Source organism: Pyrgilauda ruficollis, unplaced genomic scaffold (assembly GCF_017590135.1).
Source record: "Pyrgilauda ruficollis isolate IOZ18807 unplaced genomic scaffold, ASM1759013v1 scaffold28, whole genome shotgun sequence".
Lineage (NCBI taxonomy): Eukaryota > Metazoa > Chordata > Aves > Passeriformes > Passeridae > Pyrgilauda > Pyrgilauda ruficollis.
The window spans coordinates 3,723,946-3,742,343 of NW_024524155.1; the positions used below are offsets into that span (position 1 = coordinate 3,723,946).

General features: G+C 41.0%; 1 protein-coding gene across 2 annotated transcripts; it reads right to left on the reverse strand.

Annotated features, from left to right (window-relative positions):
* Window positions 1–4,103: 4,103 nt before the first annotated feature.
* Window positions 4,104–18,389, reverse strand: ALKBH1 (alkB homolog 1, histone H2A dioxygenase). Of its 2 annotated transcripts, none has more exons than XM_041471826.1 (6): window positions 18,253–18,389; window positions 15,441–15,549; window positions 11,034–11,155; window positions 7,467–7,557; window positions 6,163–6,356; window positions 4,104–5,643 (listed from the first exon to the last, which is right to left on the reverse strand). In XM_041471826.1, exons 1-6 carry the CDS (start codon window positions 18,339–18,341, stop codon window positions 5,223–5,225), a joined length of 1,026 nt encoding a protein of 341 aa, XP_041327760.1. In that variant the 5' UTR covers window positions 18,342–18,389; the 3' UTR covers window positions 4,104–5,222. The 2 variants fall into 2 exon arrangements, with proteins under 2 accessions (XP_041327760.1, XP_041327759.1); XM_041471825.1 differs by having other exon boundaries at window positions 11,034–11,196; window positions 18,253–18,383.
* Between the last annotated feature and the right edge of the window lie 9 nt (window positions 18,390–18,398).

The following is an 18,398-nucleotide window of genomic DNA, read 5'->3' on the forward strand; positions in this document are numbered from 1 at the left end:
CTGACTCCCTGCTGTACTCCAAAGACTTATTTACCACCTTGGAGAGATAAGCAGCTGATTAACTTCAGTTTCTGTGCATAGTCAGCTTCTTCTAAGGGGGCCAGGGGATGATTTGATTGTAGAAACCAGATGGGGATTGTGCTTGCTGGACTAAAATTACTCTGATATTCCAGATTATTTCTCTCCTCTCTGGGACATCAAGAGCAGAATCCTTCAGAGCAGGACCTGCTACAGAAGTCCAGAGCAGCTTGCATTAAGAGAATGAAAGTATCCTTGAGACTGGTTTCCGAAAGGAAGAAAACATATGTTCTTATGGGTTGTGAATGTGTTAAACTTTCTGTGTCCTCACATTCCTTTCCAGTAACTTTGAAACTGTTGATCTATTTTAATTAGATTTGATAAATTTCACAGCAAACAAAGTTCCTGCAAGTATAGGTAGCCAGTTAGAGGAGAGGGACCTTATAAATGTCCTGATTCAGGAAAATGGTGCACTGTGCATGTATTAAACTCTGGGGGCATCACATAGGAAAATATCACATATAATTACTCATCTGGTTGAAAAGCTTCATTGAGAACTCAAATTTTCAGGAACAAAAATCCACAGGGGATTATGATTCATTCATTCTGCACCGCACAAAACTACTACTTTTATTTTGTTATGATGTAGATGGGAGGAAAACATTTTTAATTTAGGAAACGCTGTAAAAAAGTGTATCTAGTGCATCTATCAGATTTAGGAACTAGGATTCAGGAGTCAATTTGTTGTTGGCTTCCTGACTGTAACAAAAACCAGCCCTAGCAGAGAGAGTGGTGCAGCATCTGAAATCAGACAATTCTGAACAGGGCTAAAGTGAATAATGGTGGCGGTCCGAGGCACATATCTATGGGGAAATGTTGTTGTTCCTGGGGTCCTTCCATAGACTCAGGGGAGTTGGTCTAGTGTAGACTTCAATTATTTGAAGGAGAGCTTCAAAGAGAGTGGAAGCAAACTCCTGTAGTAACAGATGGTAAGAAGAAGGCAGAGAGAATGGATAAAGGTTGAAATTTCTTCAAAAGGTGAGTATGACAGCACTGGGCACAAGTTACTGAAAGAAATGGTAGAGTCTTCATCACAGAAAGTTTCTAAGTGTCATGTAGAAAACAGCACTAATTCCTAGTGGGAGGTTGGATTAGACATCTTCAGAGATCCCTTCAACCACCATTTCTGTGGTCCTTTACCTTCTGTCCAGATGAGAATACAAGCAAACAGCTTGTATGAGCAAAGCTGTTACTTAGAGTGGCAACTTTTATCTCACCTCAACTTTACCAGAAGACATATGAACATATTCTTAGTCATTGTTCAATTCCTTGTATAGAAAAATGGTTTATTAAGGTATTTGTGATTATTATTTGCTGAGTATAAATAATTAAAATTATTTTGTACTGTGCTAAACTTGTGTCAGACAGATCTTGTGCCTCCTTGTACCATATCTATAGCATTATGCTATAGACTGTTTCCAACCAGCTTTGGTCATTAGGATTTATGGAGGCATCAGCAGACAGTGGATGACTGTCACTGGTTTTCTCTAAGTCTCTTCTTGCATAAAGATTATTAACTTAAAAAAAAAAAAAAAGGGCCTTTATATATAGGTCTTTTGAGGCCTCTATCAACTTATTTTTCTGGATCATTAATGTCTGCAGGCCATGTACTTCTGTTAACTTTTTGAGGTAACGTGTTCAGACTCAGGCAAGTTTTACAATTTAATCAGAACTAAAGTACGCTTAGAGCACACTGAATTATTGCTCAATTAATTTTGCACCCTAATTAAGTGGAAGACAATCTTATCCCTGACAAGTCTCTTTTCTGTGCTAAATCTATCCTGTTTCAGGTGTGATGCAGAGAATAACTTATATGAATAGAACCAGACAGATCTGAGCTGCTGTCTGCACAACAAAAGATTCTGGGCAGCTTCACCCCAGCCGTGGCAGTGTGATATTGCTGCTGTCTTGGCAGTCCCTACCCAGCTTCCTTCCCCAGCCACTTGCTTGTCTCTACCTACTAGCTCAGCAGAGCACACAGCACAATAGAGGAGCTTAGGTGCACCTTACTACAATCTGTAGAAATATCTGCTGTGAAACAGTGAAAAAAAAAAAAGTCAACAAGCTCTCAAAGAAAGGAAAAATACCTGAGATCAGAATCATTCCAGCAGCAGGCACAGCTTTAGGGACTACCTTGCCCATAAGTTACTGCCTGGCAGCACAGAGCACACAGTAAATCTGTCTTGGGCACTAGCCAGCAGTCCAGTTGTAACACTGAACTGTTCTAGCACAGTTCTCTCAAGAGAACTGAACATTTTTAGTTTGTGCAGGCAGCTTCCTCTTCTGCTTCCAGTATTCATCCCACTGCACTTTCGCATTTAACTGGAGATTTATTTTCCCTTTTTCTTGATTAAAAAAAAAAAGCAGCAATTGTTGGACAGCTAGCTTTATCTATAGATCACATAATGAACAGTGTACATGTGGTAAACGATGTACTTCATTTACAGGTGGCTTTGGAAGAAACACATGCTTATCTTCCTGTAATCAACTCATTACATAAATTTTCTTGCCTAATTGGTCCAGATGTCCTGTTCTTTCCCTCCTCTCCCTCAGAGGAATTACAAACTACAGAGATTATCTCAGAACACACCTATATGAACACAAGCAATTATTTGTGGTACCTATAGATACAAAAATTTGATCAGTGCTATGGAAAAATCCTTTTATGTCATCACAAATCCGAGCAAATGTGGTGCCAATGTCAGACTCTGAAAGCTGTGTGGAATAGGTCAATGGTGCCTGAGTATATTACTGGATGCAGCTCTACTCCCTGCCTTCTTCCCAGGATTTACTGACTCTGAAATTATATTCTGGAAGCACAGTTTGCAGAGCCTGTAGAAGTCCTGTGGTTTGCTCACTTGTACTCCCCTCTGCTCTGGTCACAGAACCAATGATCATGATCCTGCTAGGCTAGCAGTTCAGAAATTTCTCTCTTCTTGTTGTTTCTCATGTTTTTTCTGGGTAATTTCCCATATGTCCATTTCTAGGTATCTGATACAGAGTTATGTCTTACAATGGCATTAAGTAAAAAGCTTGACTGCAAGTAACTCAGCAAATTCTCAACTCAGTCACATCTAAACATAAGGCTTCAGTGGACTGGATACTTCTCATGGCCAATTGCTATCAGTAGTTTGCAGCATTTACTACAATTTTGATCTGCAGAGGGTAAACAGTATGCTTTCTTCTCCTTGAATCACAGGAACAAATGAATTCTGGAATAAATTATTGCCTGGCATATATTATATATTTATAGGGAACAAAAGACACGAAAACCATGGACTTACAATTCAGCCTGTGACATGAAGAAACTAGCTCCTGTTCACCACCTTCTGAGTTTCATGACTGTCTTGTCTCATCATCAGAGATGAGATGGGTGAGTTGGACAGTCTTTGCTTCCTTCTCCAGAGTGGAGAACAGTCAGCCTTCTCAGTTAAGAAAACAGATATTCCTCTCCATCCTTCTCCATCTTCAGGTGCCACTAAGGACTGTTTTCTGAGCTTGACTCTGTCAACTTTCTTTTCTGGTCACGTTATAACCTCTCTGCATAATATATTCAGTCTTCTAGGGCTCAGCTGTAAATATACCAGGTCCAGGCTACAGAAAGGACACACATCTAGCATAGAACAAGATATTAAAACTCTTATCTGATTATTTTAGACCTTAAGTTACCAGAACTCCTTGCAGTATTGTATAAGGAATTAATTGCATGCAAATACACACCTACCTCCTACGAAATAAGCAGACCAGACACTTTACCCATGAGTAAAAGCTGCCACATATGTATTAAATTGGATTTTGATACTGCAGGCAACACCCCTCTGCAACTGCCCAACAAACCCTGAACTGCCCATAAGCAAAGCAGCCCTGCAGACATATGCAGGGCTCCTCCACAGCAGCTGGCAGATTGCAGAGGGAGTAGATGCAAAAGAAGCCTGGAGGGAACTGCACAAGAGATACAGCAGCACTAACAAACTAACAGGGAGAAAAAGAAAAGAAGAAAATAGCCAGCCCAAAACCGATAGAGATCTTTAATTTAAAACCAAGTAAGTTTATTCATTGTGAAAGTGCAACAAAATACCCCAGGGATAGTGCATTCCACTCCAACAATTAAAATTGCATTAAAAAGTAGATAGGATGGTCTGAATCTTAAAAAGAACTAGCACAAAAGCTAGTGCTTTTCTTTGTTTCAATATATTTATCTTTGGGTGACAGAGATAGTTACTGATTAATTTTTTAGGTACTGATTTTACAGCTTCATTGCTTTTATTTGCAAGTCATCCTGTTACTTACAGATGCTAGCTTGGGACTGGAGAACTGTAACACACAGGCACTTAGGAGAGGGCAGTTTTGAAAGAATGGCAATGTTGGGCTTAGTCACATACTTACTGCTGGGAGGAGACCCAGTTGGGAGCTGCTAGATATTCTAAGTAGATATTGCTCCCAACCATTTCTCTCTAAAATCTGAGATAAGATGTTCAGTACAATTCATAAAAGCAGATTCTGCTGCAGCTGAGGGGATGCAAACAGGCAAAAGGAGAGCACAGGACTACAGAAAACTTACAGCAGGTGTTGCTTGAGGGAGCTGCCAGTTTCTGACCACTGAACCCATTTGTGCTGTAGATGTAATTATCTTATAAACGCTGCAGGTACGTCTTTCACCCATAGCAGCCTATTGTCATACATACTTGTTACTTTGCTTCAGCTGAGCTTTACAAGCCCAACAGGATCTCTATCACATAGCAATTATGTATCTTCTGCTAACACTCTCTGCCCAGATTTCAAAATACTTTATAAGCATCACTCCTAAAGCTTAAACCAAGCTTTGCCAAAAGCTTAAACCATTTAAGCTTAACCAAGCTTAAAGTTCTCTGACATACAGGTATTTTAAAGGAAACAGAGTACAGTAAACATTTGCAACAAAATGCCAACAGAGTTAATCTCCTGAGTCCCAGTCCTGAACTTATCCTTATTTTCCTTTTAAATTCTTTTTCTCCTTCTACGTATTTATTACAGCAAGTAGGACTACATTTATTCTGCACAAGTTTATTAACTGCAATACAGACAAGTGACTTCCAGTATTACACCAGTCCCTAATTCCATACGGAGATTGCCTGTCTGGTCCATGTCAGTATGATGGCCTGGTCTCAGCTGGCTCTGTTTGATTTATGTCTTTTGGCTTTGCTGTTCTCATGATAACTGTCTTCAGAGGGTGCTTGGCCCTTTCCATTTGTCCCAGATTCCTCTGGAAATTTCTGACCCTCAGCCAACACCTGCCGAACAGTCATGTTGATGCGGGAGGACTGCAGGTACTTGGCACACACCTGCCAGTCTTCATCAGAGCTGTGCTCAATGACGGAGCCAACAGGAAGGTCTGAAGAAAGAGCTTGGTCGAGGCAGGAAGGCAGAGCTGTCCCCTCAGGGTTGGGGAGGACCCTGGGGACAGCGTGGTACAGCAGGCGGCTGAAGCCAGACATCACCATGATATCGCCGCTGTGCATGAACATCGCTGTCGGCGCCTCCTCCCGCTTCAGGCCCCCAAGCAAAAATATCGAGGATTGCCCAAAACTACACATGGTATAAAGATGGAGAGAGAAAACAAATTCAGGTACAGAACAATTTTCTCTACAGTAAGAAAATACCAGTAGTTAAATTCCTTCACAAAAAACACCCCAAGCAATCACAAAAACCAGAGACTCCTAAGAACAACTTTTAGGTGGGAACATGGCAAACAGACCAAGAGATCTGGTTCAAGATAGGCACAGTGCAAGCAATTGCCCTGCCAGGTCTGAAGCTCTGCAGAGATACTTCTTTAGTACCCAGCTGGCACTCTGCTGCTTTAGAACAGAACTGTGCTCTCTGCAAAAGAGCTCTTCACTCCAGGCACTACATCCAGGCTATTTAAGCAGTCCTTAAAGAAAACCTATGCCCCCGACCTACAGCCTTCTGCTATTCAAATCTTCTGAAAGTGAAGATTATATACCCAATTAGCAAACTACATCATACTGCCTTCCTATAACCATAAGCAACCCTAGAAAAAAGCCACTGATCTTTCCATAACACTCAAATGTGCTTTCCTTGACTCACCTGAATGACAACAGGGGCCGAGAATGGTCTAGTTCAGACTCATCCACATGAATTCCCAGTGAAGAGTCAAAATGATAGTAGTTCAAGATCCCTGCTTGGGCTTGGAAACCCCGAAACCCACAGGCTGCAGCCACTTGTTCTGATAGGAATGCAAGGTCTGAGGGGAAAGGAGTGTGGTGATTTGCTGAGTACTTCTGGAAGGAGGAGGGGGGGGAGGAAAAAAAAAGGCACACCCAACACATCAGAGCAGCAAATAGACTTGGAAACAAACATTGAAAAAGAACTCAAAATCCTGGCTGGTAGTCATGGAAAAGGACATCACATTTACCTAGAAAATGACTACAACACAGGCAGAATCACAGCAAATTTACCTCCTACCATTACATTCATGGTCTAGGCTGAGACTGCCAGAGATTCAATTAATTATGGAGTTAATCATTATATCTAGATGCTAAACTTGAAATCAGTAAGATTAGTACCAACACCCTGAGGATCTTCTCAGTCACAACCTGAAGCTGCCAATGGGAAGACAGTTCTGCAGCTCATCAACAGAGCTCCAAAACATGCATCTTTATTCCTTCATTAATAACAAGCAGAAATCAATTGCAAAGCTACTTTTTCTCTTTCCCAAAAGTCATTCTGAGAGGACTGGAAGATAATAACCAAACTTTTATTATGGCCATCCAATAACAGTAATCTGGTAAATAACAGTGATCTGGTAAATAAAAGGCTGCAAGCAGATTTGGTTATCTGCAACATATAGATAAGATGCATATTCACTCTGCCAGTGTTTATCAGCCTCCATCTATCTCAGTCTCATGAAAAAAAGTTTATTTTGATCAGGATCCTCAAAACAGCTCTCAGTTGGTAGGAATGCACTGTAGTGGTTCAGACTCATTAAAGTTCAAAATCACACGAGCAGAAGCTTCTTCTTGTTCCAGCTCACCCCACCAAAGAGCAGTTTCCCAGAAGTCCCACTCAGCTTAAGTAGTTAGCAATGCTTTTGTAATCATCCTTTTTGGTAGGTAAAAATGCCACTTGCCCTGAAATAGTTGCAGGTTTAGAGCTGAGTGTATACTATCATGTTAACTTTCAAAGGAAAAGAATGCAGCAATGGACTTTTGCTGTTAAACCCTTCACAGTAAAGCAATACAAATTAAAATGTTCTTGAAAGCAGTTTGTTAGTGCCTTTCCTCAAGACTGTCTTGTAGGATCATAAACATTTTATTCCATTATATCCTTCTCTGTGTGCCATTCTGAGTGTTTATTGCTAAGAAAAATGGAGAAGAATTTAACCTCAATACCTTAGTATCCCAGTTATAATGGTAACCAAGGGTCACCCAGCGCAGCTTCTCCAATAGGCTCCTGGGCTCCCATTTACTGGAACCCTTCCTTCTACAAAGACAAAATATAAAGAAATAGGATATGTGTTAATTTCTGAGGGGTCTTCTGGTAGTGCAGCATACAGTAATGAGATTCACTCATCCATTTCACAGCCTATTAAAACCAGTGAATGCTATTAAAACTGATCAATGCTAAACTTTTATTTTCAGTGCCAATGCTCTCTTCCTCCAAAGACCTTGAAAATTTAGTTCATGGAATGTGTGGAAGCTGTGTGGCCTACTACCAACTGTTGTCAGTTTGAAAGCTTGTATTTTCAACATGGTACCTAAGAGATTATCGGATGGAAACACAATGAGTAGCACAGATTAAGAAATCAGAATTAAACATGTCCTATTTGAGCACCCAAAAATGAAAGACCAGAATCTCAAGATCTGAAAGCTGCAAATTCAAGGAAAAAATATTCTAGGCACTTAATGGAAAATTAAAAGAAAGGAAAATGAGTAGCCTGACAGTGAAGCATAGCATGCTGCCTAATTTGCAAAGGATGGTTAGTTCTGCTACTTGGTACTTTGATAAAATGTCCTTAGGATGGGCTGACTTGCAGTAAGAAGCAAGACTTCTCTAGCTATGACCTCAGTTTCAAGAAATTTAGACTGCAGGTGTCCCCTTATCCAGACTACTATGCAGAACAAAGAACTGTTCTTCTCATGTGACAGCCCTGAAGACTGAGTGGTCTGAAGCCACACACCAATTTACCATTCTTACTTGCAGGCAATGAAAGCGAGAAGAGGCTTCTAGGACAGACTATGGAAAAGCCTTTGAAAAGTTACAGAGTACAAATAACTAAATCACATAGAAATATGTTAATGACAAATACAAAAATGAAGGTACACATCCATCTTCTAGTCTACTCATTCCAGCAATTTCAGCATACTTTTCTCAAGCCAAGTCACGTGTTATGGTAAAAAAAGAAAAATATAGAAAAGGGAAATATACTAAGAAGACAAACAGCAGTACCAGATGGCTGGCTCTCATTTATAGCCTCATTAGTTCAGCATCATATGCTCTCTTTTACAAAAAAAGATTTATATTTGTGCTGTAATGGTCAAGTCTCAGCCAAACATCTGCATTTAATGTGCATTTCTACCTGGACACACATCTTGTTCTTGCCCTTCAACTATGCTGTCCTCATAGCTCATAAGATAAACCGGGAACAGGAGTAAAAGACAAGTTTCTTTACCTTTAGTAATTTTTCTTAGTTCACTGATTACTGAAAATAGTCTTTCCAATTTCCATCTGTCATAGGGTAACAGCAACTGCAATTACCATAAACACCAACACAGTAACTGTCAAATACATGCGGCTTGGAACAATTTGTGTAGCTCACAAGCAGGTAACACAGCATTTAGAAAAGGGAGAGCCCACAGTTTGTTCTTGTACATCTTTCAACTGACAAACAATGTTCATAATGAAACAACTTTAGCATGTGCCTTTCAAAAGTGCCCTTTTTTTGCTACAGTGCTAGAGTGTTTGCACAACAGCAAGAGCCCAAATGTATGTAGGAAGTCCTTATTCCCAGAACTTGGTATTTTACATGTGATTTCATATGTGACTGCTAAGAAGGGGAAAGTATGAGTGTTATGTATCTGGAAACAATGAGGTCCCACAAGAAAGCACAGAAAAGGTCTGGTATTACTATGTCAGAAAAAGACTGAACAGCATGGGAGCTTTGGTCTGAAGATCCTTTGTTTATTTACTGGTAATGATTGCATCTGTAAAACCCCTCCAGCCTTGTCCTTATACACAAGGATGGAGATATAGATATACAGGTATCTCCCTTGTGGTAATGCTCTATTCCCTTTTATGCTTTTAATTGTCCCAAGTACCAGAGAAAATACTCAGGCTCCACTTTGTGAGGAAAGCATAGCATATATGTCTTGGAATTGTATAGATTCACCCTACCTTGTGATTCCTGCATCCTGAAAAGAGCAGATAAGCCATGACCCAAGCACGTGCATGCATTATCCTAATGGCTTTAAAAGCATTGAAGGTGTGACCCATCTTGGAAGTAGACCTCTTTTCAGTTAAGCACTGTTTCTTGCCTCTCAGAAACGCTTTCACTCCAGATAATAGAGAGGCTGGCTAGTTCCATCTGCTGCCCCCAGGTATAAGCACAAATACAGCAGTTTGCTCACTTGAAGACTCAGGTAAGTACTTCCAAAACTTGCCAGGGTTGCTGCCAGCCATCACTTTTCTAAACACTGTTTTCAACTGAACTAGATTCAGCTGCAAATTAACCTCTGCTCTGATCATTCTCTGTACACAGGAGGTCCTACTGGGAGAGGCCTGTCAAACTGGAACAGTACCCCACTTTTTTCAGCCATTGGGCACAATGCACAATTCTTTCACAGAACAATTTTTCATTCTCGATGGAACACAAAAACGGTGTCTACATTTCTGTAACTAATTCTGACTGAGCCTGGAAAACAGAGGTGAGAGTATAACTTCTCTCCTAGATGCAAACAGTTAGAAGTCCCAATCTTGCTTTTGCCATTCTACATCTTGTAGATGTCAAGAGTCTTTTTTTTTTCAGAAAAAGCTCAGCATGTCAACCTAAGAGAATGAGGTGGAAGATGAGCATTGTAGAGAACTCTGGTTGCACCATCACACAAAACAACCATTATGAAAAATGAGGTAAAAATCAATAAGGTAACGATAAATATTCAAATAGCTAAAAGACTGTGTACTGTAAACAGTCTGTCTTACATGTACTTCTACAGGTGACTTGAATAAAGTTCAAGCTTTAAAAGACTGTTCCTTTTTTTAAACTTTCTACTTGACTTCAAAACTGGGACAAATTCTCCATTAAATTCCAGACCAGGTAGAGGAAAGACAGCTACATCAGCCACAGAATTCTGAACCCGATGGAATCTTTCAGATTAAACGTGATTGCCATTAAAATGGTACATTTAATACATTTAATTCAATGTCATGCTGAATTAAGAACCACAAACAAAACCAAACCAAAATAAATACTTTAGAAAATAACACAAACTGCTAGATTTGAGAAGTTCAAGAAAGTACAGCTAATAGCATTTCAATTACAGTGTACTGGGTCTAACAGCTGACTGGGAAGAAGTGCTACCATTAGTGGGGAGTTTTGGAAAGGATCTGTTTTGCCTCAGGAAAACTGAGGCCTAGAGGGACTTCACGGTTCCACTCACAGCTGAGCTTAGCAAGCTTCAAGCACCACACCAGCCAGGGCCACTATGTAACAGTTCACCAATGGCTTTAGAACCAGAAGCTACTAGAAAATCCCATTGAGAATGAAAGCAGAGAATTAACAAGGATGCACATGAAGCCATGAAATATCCATCTTTAACTTGGCATGTCTGACACCATCTGTATTCTGCCAGCATGTACACAATCTTATCCATCTTCCCTTCCCTGCTCAATTTTCTTAGACCTTCTCAAAGGTGAGATCTGGCTTCATCAGTTTTGACCATGAGAGGTGACAGTGGACTCACCTCAGCTGCTCCTTGCTCTGTCCCCACAGGTCAGTGGTCTTCTCAGGAGCCATGTGCAGGTCCAGGTTGCAGACATTGGGCTTCTCAGGGTATAGCTTGAGACACTGCTTCACCCAGTGACGCTGGCAGCCAGGAAGGAAAGGGTTTGGTATGAAAATAAACCCTGACCACAATGGAAAAAGGAGAAGATGAAGACAAAGTAGGATTAGATGTTTCCCTGGTTTTTCTTCTGAATCTAAAGCAAAGGATAGGAGCCAGAGGTAGTGAAAAAAACCCTTAGACATACAACCATTTACTGTGCATATAAGTTGATGAAATCTATTCTAGTTAAGTTAAAACTTATAGGGTTTTTTTTTCAGAAAAAAACAAATGGTGGCACAAAGTAGAAGGCAGAGGGCAGCCAAAACACTAGTCCAAACAAAAATTACAATAAAGGACATATCTATGTAAGGCATATTGATTACAGAAGATAAAGCAGTAAGAACATGGAAATCCAATTGTTTTGGAGTAAATTTTGTTTTTAAATTATTCACCATGACTTTTCTCTTAAGTCCAGCAAAATTCAAGCAATTCTGGCCAAGTTTTTCTATGCTTCAAACTAACTTTATCCCTGGCTCTGAACTCATACTGTCTTCCTATTGCTACTTCAGAAAGAAGTCCCTGGGCTGAGCAAGTGTCTAGTAATGTAAAGTGTCCTCCTCTTTTCTTCATGCTTATTTCCAGGTTAAGTCTGGTTGTATCCATATTTGCATTTTGATATGGTAACACTCATAAATGGGCAAGAAAGTCAAATAGCATCCCAAACCAGTTGTTATTGACTGTGAATACTTTGCAGATATTGTTATTTAACAAAACAAAATAAACATGCAGCTATTCTGCACATCCATTCAGCCAGGCACCTCAGGCAGGGTTCAAGCATCAGCCCATACGAGAGATGCTATTTATCTGTACTGTACCTACTCTGAGAATCAAGGCATTCTCTCAAAAGACTGTCAATTCAATAAGAGTCACCAACACAAAATATACATGTAAAGAGAGATAAGGGTATAAGAGGAACAAAGAAAAAGGAGTTTTTAAGGTTTTGGCCTGCTGTGTCTTTTTGAACTTCTCAGTCATATCAAGTTGAAAGAAACAAAAATAGGTGAAAAAAGAAGCAGCAAAGCTAGGAGTCTCAGTAGGATACAAACTTGCCTTGTGGCCTTATGAAAGTGGTAATAAAAACATGAAAAGAGCTACCAGCATACCTCACAGACTCAAGATTAAAGTAACTGGTTAGAAAAAAAGCCTTCAGTGTATTAATTACATATGGTCATTCACTTCACTCTGTTCCCTGCACTTTCAGACTATGGCAGCCTTCTGACAGGTTTGGCTACAAGAAGTTTCTTTGCCAGAAGCATTATATTTACTTTCTGTTGGCATCTGCATAGAACAGAATAATAATACTGCCCTTCCTGTCTACAGCTTCTGATGTGGGGTTCTTGAAGCACCTTACTACAATCTACATACATAGTAGAGTGTACTTAAATACACTCTACTATGTATGTATTATCCCCAGGTATTAATGAAGGCATTGAAGCCTGGAGAGTTAGTTACAAGCAGAGATGAGAACAAGAATCCAGATTTTATGGCTTTTATCTCACAAACTTAGAACATGCTCATCTCTCTCCAAACCTTTCCTTGACCTAGGTTTCTCTTTAGAAACCTGATTGGTCTAGATTTACAAAAGCAGTAACAACTAAAAAGTGGATTACTACTATGCTTATTGTGTCAAGAAAGGCAGAAATTGAATTTCTAACAGTTACAGAGTTTTACTATAAAATTCTGTGCAAATACAGAACAAAGACTAATAGTGCTAGTGACTTGCACACATATAGGAGGGAGAAGAGTAAGAAATAAGAAATATTTCTGTAGCAGTATTTCTGAACTGACTGAAGAACACCACAGACAAACTTTGAAGACCACATAATTGAACCTCTTGCTCTTGAAAGATGTGGGGGGAAAGGGTAAAAAGAATTATTCTTTGTGAATCTGTACACCAAAGGAAACCGCCCTGAGGAAGCAGGTGCAATTCTCTTACTGCAGCACTATCTTGCTATGTACTACAAATTAATTTGCACCTAATGAAAGTGGTCTCCAACCTCAGTCAAAGGAAGGATAAGACATGCAGACGTCTAACAACAAGAAAAACCTCTCAAAAAAAACCAAAACTCTGTCAGTTACAAAGACCCAAAGACAGCATCACATGCTTCTCACAGAACTTGGGACACCACAATAGAAATTCACCCAGATTCCTTAGTCTTCTATTTCATTGCTTGCTGTGGGGACAAAACCAAAGTACTTCCTTTCCATTTGCTCATAGAAAATCTAAAGAAATTCTTACTTCCCTTAGAAGGCTATTAGGACAGCTGGTTACACATCTCCTACTGTCTTAGGATGCCCAGATAAAGGTAGCTGAAAAATGATGAAGTATTATTCTCCTCAAGTGCACACATGACTTGATTCTAAACAGGACAGATAATTTGTCAATGTATTTGCATTTCATTTTAGTAAAAGGTTTCCTCTGCCAAAGCAGAAGAGAAATGCAGTTAAGTGGAACACCTGTGATTCCCCACACCCCCTATGTAATTACTAGGAAAGACATTTAGACAGCAGTAAATGACAAGCAGACCAAGCAAGGGCAACTATAATATGACAGATAAGTGGAACAAAACATTTACAGAGGCAAGAACTTTCTCCTGAAGTTATTCAATTCCCTGTGTATTAAACATTCCAGATGGGTAGCATGGCTGCCTCAGTTTCAGAAATGGTAGGCTGGCTTCAAAGCAACTCACACAGAAACTGAGGTCCCAGTGAATGGAAAGAAACATGAGAAAAAAACCATAATTAATCAAACAGAAATTCCTGAAGTAAGGAGGATCTAGGGAACTACAAACTCATCAGCCTTACCAAAACCCCTGATAAAATTATGAAGCAAACTTTCACGGCAGCAACTTCTAGACACGTGGTGGTTGGGAACACAGAGCATGGAAAGCAAATTTTGTCTAATCAGCCTTACTGTGTGCTAGAGTGAGATGTTCAGGCAAGGGGAAAACAGGGGATTATGTTTACCTTAGCTTAAGTTTTCCATTCGGTCTTCTACAGCACTGGATTGGAGCCAAACTGGGAGCCATAAATTTTTTGGGCAAATTGAAAGAATAAGCAAAAGGTGGATGGATCACCAGGCTTAAAGAATAGTGATTTGACAATTCGAAGTCTAACCAGCAGCTGTTATGAGCTGAATTCTTTGATCCTGGGGCAAAGATAATTACATTACATCAACAACGTGGGTGATGGGATGCTCATCCTCATTTCACTTACAGATGACACTAAATTGGGGCAGCAGTGGATCTACCGGAGGCTAGTATTGCCCCTGAAAAGGACTTTGACAAACGAAGAATGGGCTAAAGAGACCCTCAGAAGTTCAACAGTGGTAATTCTGCATCTGGGGCAGAACAACACCATGCAACAGTATGGCCCAAGGGTCAAGAGCAGCTCCAAACCAAAGCCAGGCTGCCTTGAGGACAAACTGTGAGGGCTAGTGACATCCTGGTATTGGTGAGCACCACCCACAAGCGTGAGAGAGGAGGGGAGCCTGATTCTTCTCAGATGTGCACAGCAAGATTGTGAGAGACAATGGTCACAAGTAATAGCAAGACAAATTTTTAACTGATATGAGGTTCAGGAAAAAGACATGGCCAAACATTGATACGGGTGCCCAGAGAGGGCATGTAATCTCTCTAAATTTCCAGAATTTACCCATACAAAGCTCTCAGCATCCTGATCTAACTTGCATCTTCTTCCTGTTTTAAGCAGGGTGTTGGCCTAGACCTCCAGAGGTGCCTTCCAACCTAATACTGCTCTATGATTATACCAGGTAAACTGCAAACCTAACACACATTTCCACTTCTAAAATAACCTGCTTAATGAAATTACTCTGCATATTGAATAGGCCAAAAGGTTCTTATTCACTTACTGAACTCTGTGTCCTGCACTGACAAGTAGATGCGACACTTCCACTGTGAAACTACTGCATTTCAGCCATGTACCCCAATGAGCATGATGTATATTGAGAAAAAACAGATTCTACAGAAATACAGTCTCTGCCAAACACAACAGGAGTCCATTCTCATGAGCTACGGTCTGGCTGATCTCACTGTGAAACAAGTGGCTCTTCTCACCTTCATAATTATTGCTGTATCCCACCCTTTAGCTGATTTGTTTGTCCTCATGCACTTACGACAACATTAAATTACACTTAGGCAAACCAAAATAGCTTTTTCAGGCAGGGCAAGAAAAATAAGATTGAAACTGCATGAATTCAAAGCAATGAGGTTTTGTTTAATTTTCCTTGAAATCAGAGGGACCTACCTGGATACCCACTGAGGCCATAGGCTTTCCACTGGCTAACTGGCTGTAATCCTGCTCTGTAGGCATCTTGATCACTGACTGAAGAAATACTGAGCTGTGATCTGAACACCTGGAAAAATAAAAGAGATCTGGTTAAAAAAAGAGTGAGAAACACAAAACTCATCTAAAAATAGCATCTAAAAGGAAGCTACCATGTTTGAAGGTAACTCGTGAAAATGCCAAATGTACACAAAACTACTGTCTAAACAGCTGTGACCAGGACAGGGTGAACAGAGCCAGCACACACTGAACGTAAGAATCAAAAGGTACTTACAGGTTTTATCTAGGGATGAGATGTCCCCCACTCATAAAAAAACCCAAACAATATATACCAATGAGAAAAAATTCATCATGATTTGTCCATTTCCACAGTACAGCCTCATAATTATAAAACATTCTGGTAACTATCAACCTCCATTAGAGAGCAACATACTCATAACGCTTTACACTTTCATTTCAAAACCAGGTTGCCCATGATCCTAGAGGGTAGATGACTATTCTCATCTCTAATTTACAGAAGGATAAGCAGAACAGCAATGAAGTAGCTAAAGCTGTCGGATATGAAGGACTACAGAAACTCTGTCAACTCTGAATGGCACTCTGCCAATTCTGTTCCAAACAGCAGGATCAACAGCTCAAGGCTTGGCAAGATGTATTTACTCGACATACTCCCTTATGTTACAACACCACATGTATTTAAGCTAACATTTGCTGGAAAAAACCCACCAAACTCATTCTACTGTGTTCTCACTCCCTTCTTCCCTTAGGATTGGGAACTGTCTTGAGGAGGGCAAGGCAAAAGCAAATTGGTTTTGTTCTGGCTTAACTCCCCAGTCCAGCTCTCCATGTAGCAGTGGAAAAGCAGAGGCTCATATAAGGCGAGATGGCCAGGCACAGAAGGAATACATAGGCAGAGACTGCAAGACTTTGTCTATGACACTTAAAATGTGTATCAAATGAAGGCCTTTGCACACAGCCTCCATAGTGGTGCATGCGTAAATCAGTCTCTCTGCAGCTGACAGCTCTGGTTAACATTTTCTGAGCAACAGAACTAAATTACATACATAGAATTTCTGAAAAATTCTGAACTATTGCTGAACAGCATCTTTTAGCAATATACTCAATTTTACCAATTTTTCAGCTCTTTGTCAAAAGCAGCTTTGTGAATGCCAGCCTTGAGCTTACTTCACAGTCCTGTCCACAGAGCGTCCCCAGGAAGTCTCATCCTCTGACCAAAACTCTGCCACCTCACTGCCTGCTCAAAGTGCTTCCAAACCAGCTACTGCCCGAGCTTCTGGAGAACAGGAGGTGTTTCTGAGCTGAAGAATTACATGTGCTGAATCAGTTAAATAAGCCTGGTAACAGGGCAGATGGGCTATGTCACACTTCACTGAAGAGCTCAACTGCATGAAGCAGTTTTCTGAGAAAAAAGAAGCAATATTATCTAGGCCAATCTGCCTGGCCTGTAGGTCTTAAAGAGAAATGCCAGATGTTTTTAACTTGGTGGAAAGAGGAATAAAAGATGTTTTCACTAGTAAGCTGCTACCTGATCTTAGAAGGTAACAGGCACAAAAAAGAGTCATATTGAAAGAATGGACAGATCCTTGTGATGTTCTCAAATACTTTGAATTTCCCAGAAGAGCCATAATGCTGTAATCCTTTACCAAATACAGGATTCCTGCAAGCTCAAGTAAGGCTGAGATGTTAACAACTTCCTTAGTTAATTCTTTTGCTTCTAACAATTTCATATGAGTCAGGTTTTATGTTTCATTAGCAACAGCAAAATTATAGTCCAAAAAGATAGAAAAATAAATAGCTTAATAGAACACTAAAAAGAAAAGACTAAGCATTGAAACAATGAAAAATTAGGCAAAGTTTCATTTTAACTATATTCTTCACTCCTTTTTTTGACATAAGCTCATAAGTAGGAAATCCCTGGATAACAGCACTTTAGCAGATTTGTGTCATTCTTTTGTGAGGTGACAAAACCGAAGACAAGTTTTAAGGATCATTTCTTCACCACTGTAGACACGGCAAACTACTATGATGGATGGCTGCTACTTTCAGCTGTGCTGATGACTCTATTCCCCAATCCACTCTTACAGCTTAACTCATCCTGATGACTAAGCCAAGCATTTATTATACAGGCCCGAGAAAGGAGAAGCGGGGGGAAGGCAGTACAGCAAGTGGAAGCTGATTCCAGCTCACCCAGGTATTTCAGGACCAAGACAAGGGCTAGCAGGCCCAGGAAACAGTGTCAGTTCCTGGAGCGAAACTCGGCGTTTTTAATGCCCATACATTCTGCTGCTGAAGTATCACGTGGTTCTATTAGAGGCTTTGAGGATCCCCTACTGCAGTGTAGGGAGCTAATGAAATATTATGAAAGTAAACACAAGGAAAAGTAGTAAATCTGTGACTAGGCATGGCGCTGGCCAGGGGCGGCTGCCCGGCACCCTGTGCCGTCGAGCAGCGTCCCACGGCCCAGGGACAGCCCGGGCGGACCCGGGCCCTTCCCAGCTGTCCCGCTCGGGTCACGCTCTCACTTTTAAACCAGCACAGGGACCTGTAAGAGGCTCGGCGCTCGAGTGCAGCGTCCTCTAGACAGAAACGAGGCGGCACAAGGGATTCGGCGTCGGGCACGAAAGGAAACGGCAGGTGGAAAGAGCAGGCTGCAGTGACACCGCCACAGCCCCGCACTGAGACACCGCGCCCAGGGCGGAACGCGCTCCGAGCCGCTCGCCGCGGGGCACAGGCAGAAGCAGCCCAGTATTACCTGGCCCCCCGGCGCAGAGAAGTCCACCACGCCCCGCAGGTCGGACGCGTCGCGCTGCCGATAGAAGCGAAAGAGCCGGCGGAACGCATCCTCCCCACCCTCACGGGTCAGGGCCGCCGCCATTTCGGGCCGGCCGGGGCGGGACC

What these genes read in the sequence shown, in the direction of transcription:
- ALKBH1 (XM_041471825.1), bottom strand. Translation starts at nt 18,375, where the DNA reads ATGGCGGCGGCCCTGACCCGTGAGGGTGGGGAGGATGCGTTCCGCCGG. An exon ending in TCTCTGCGCCGGGGGGCCAG is followed by an intron (nt 15,550 to 18,252) that starts GTAATACTGGGC and finishes TTATTTTTCCAG; the next exon opens with GTGTTCAGATCACAGCTCAG. An exon ending in CGGCCCCTGTTGTCATTCAG is followed by an intron (nt 5,644 to 6,162) that starts GTGAGTCAAGGA and finishes TACCATGTGTAG; the next exon opens with TTTTGGGCAATCCTCGATAT.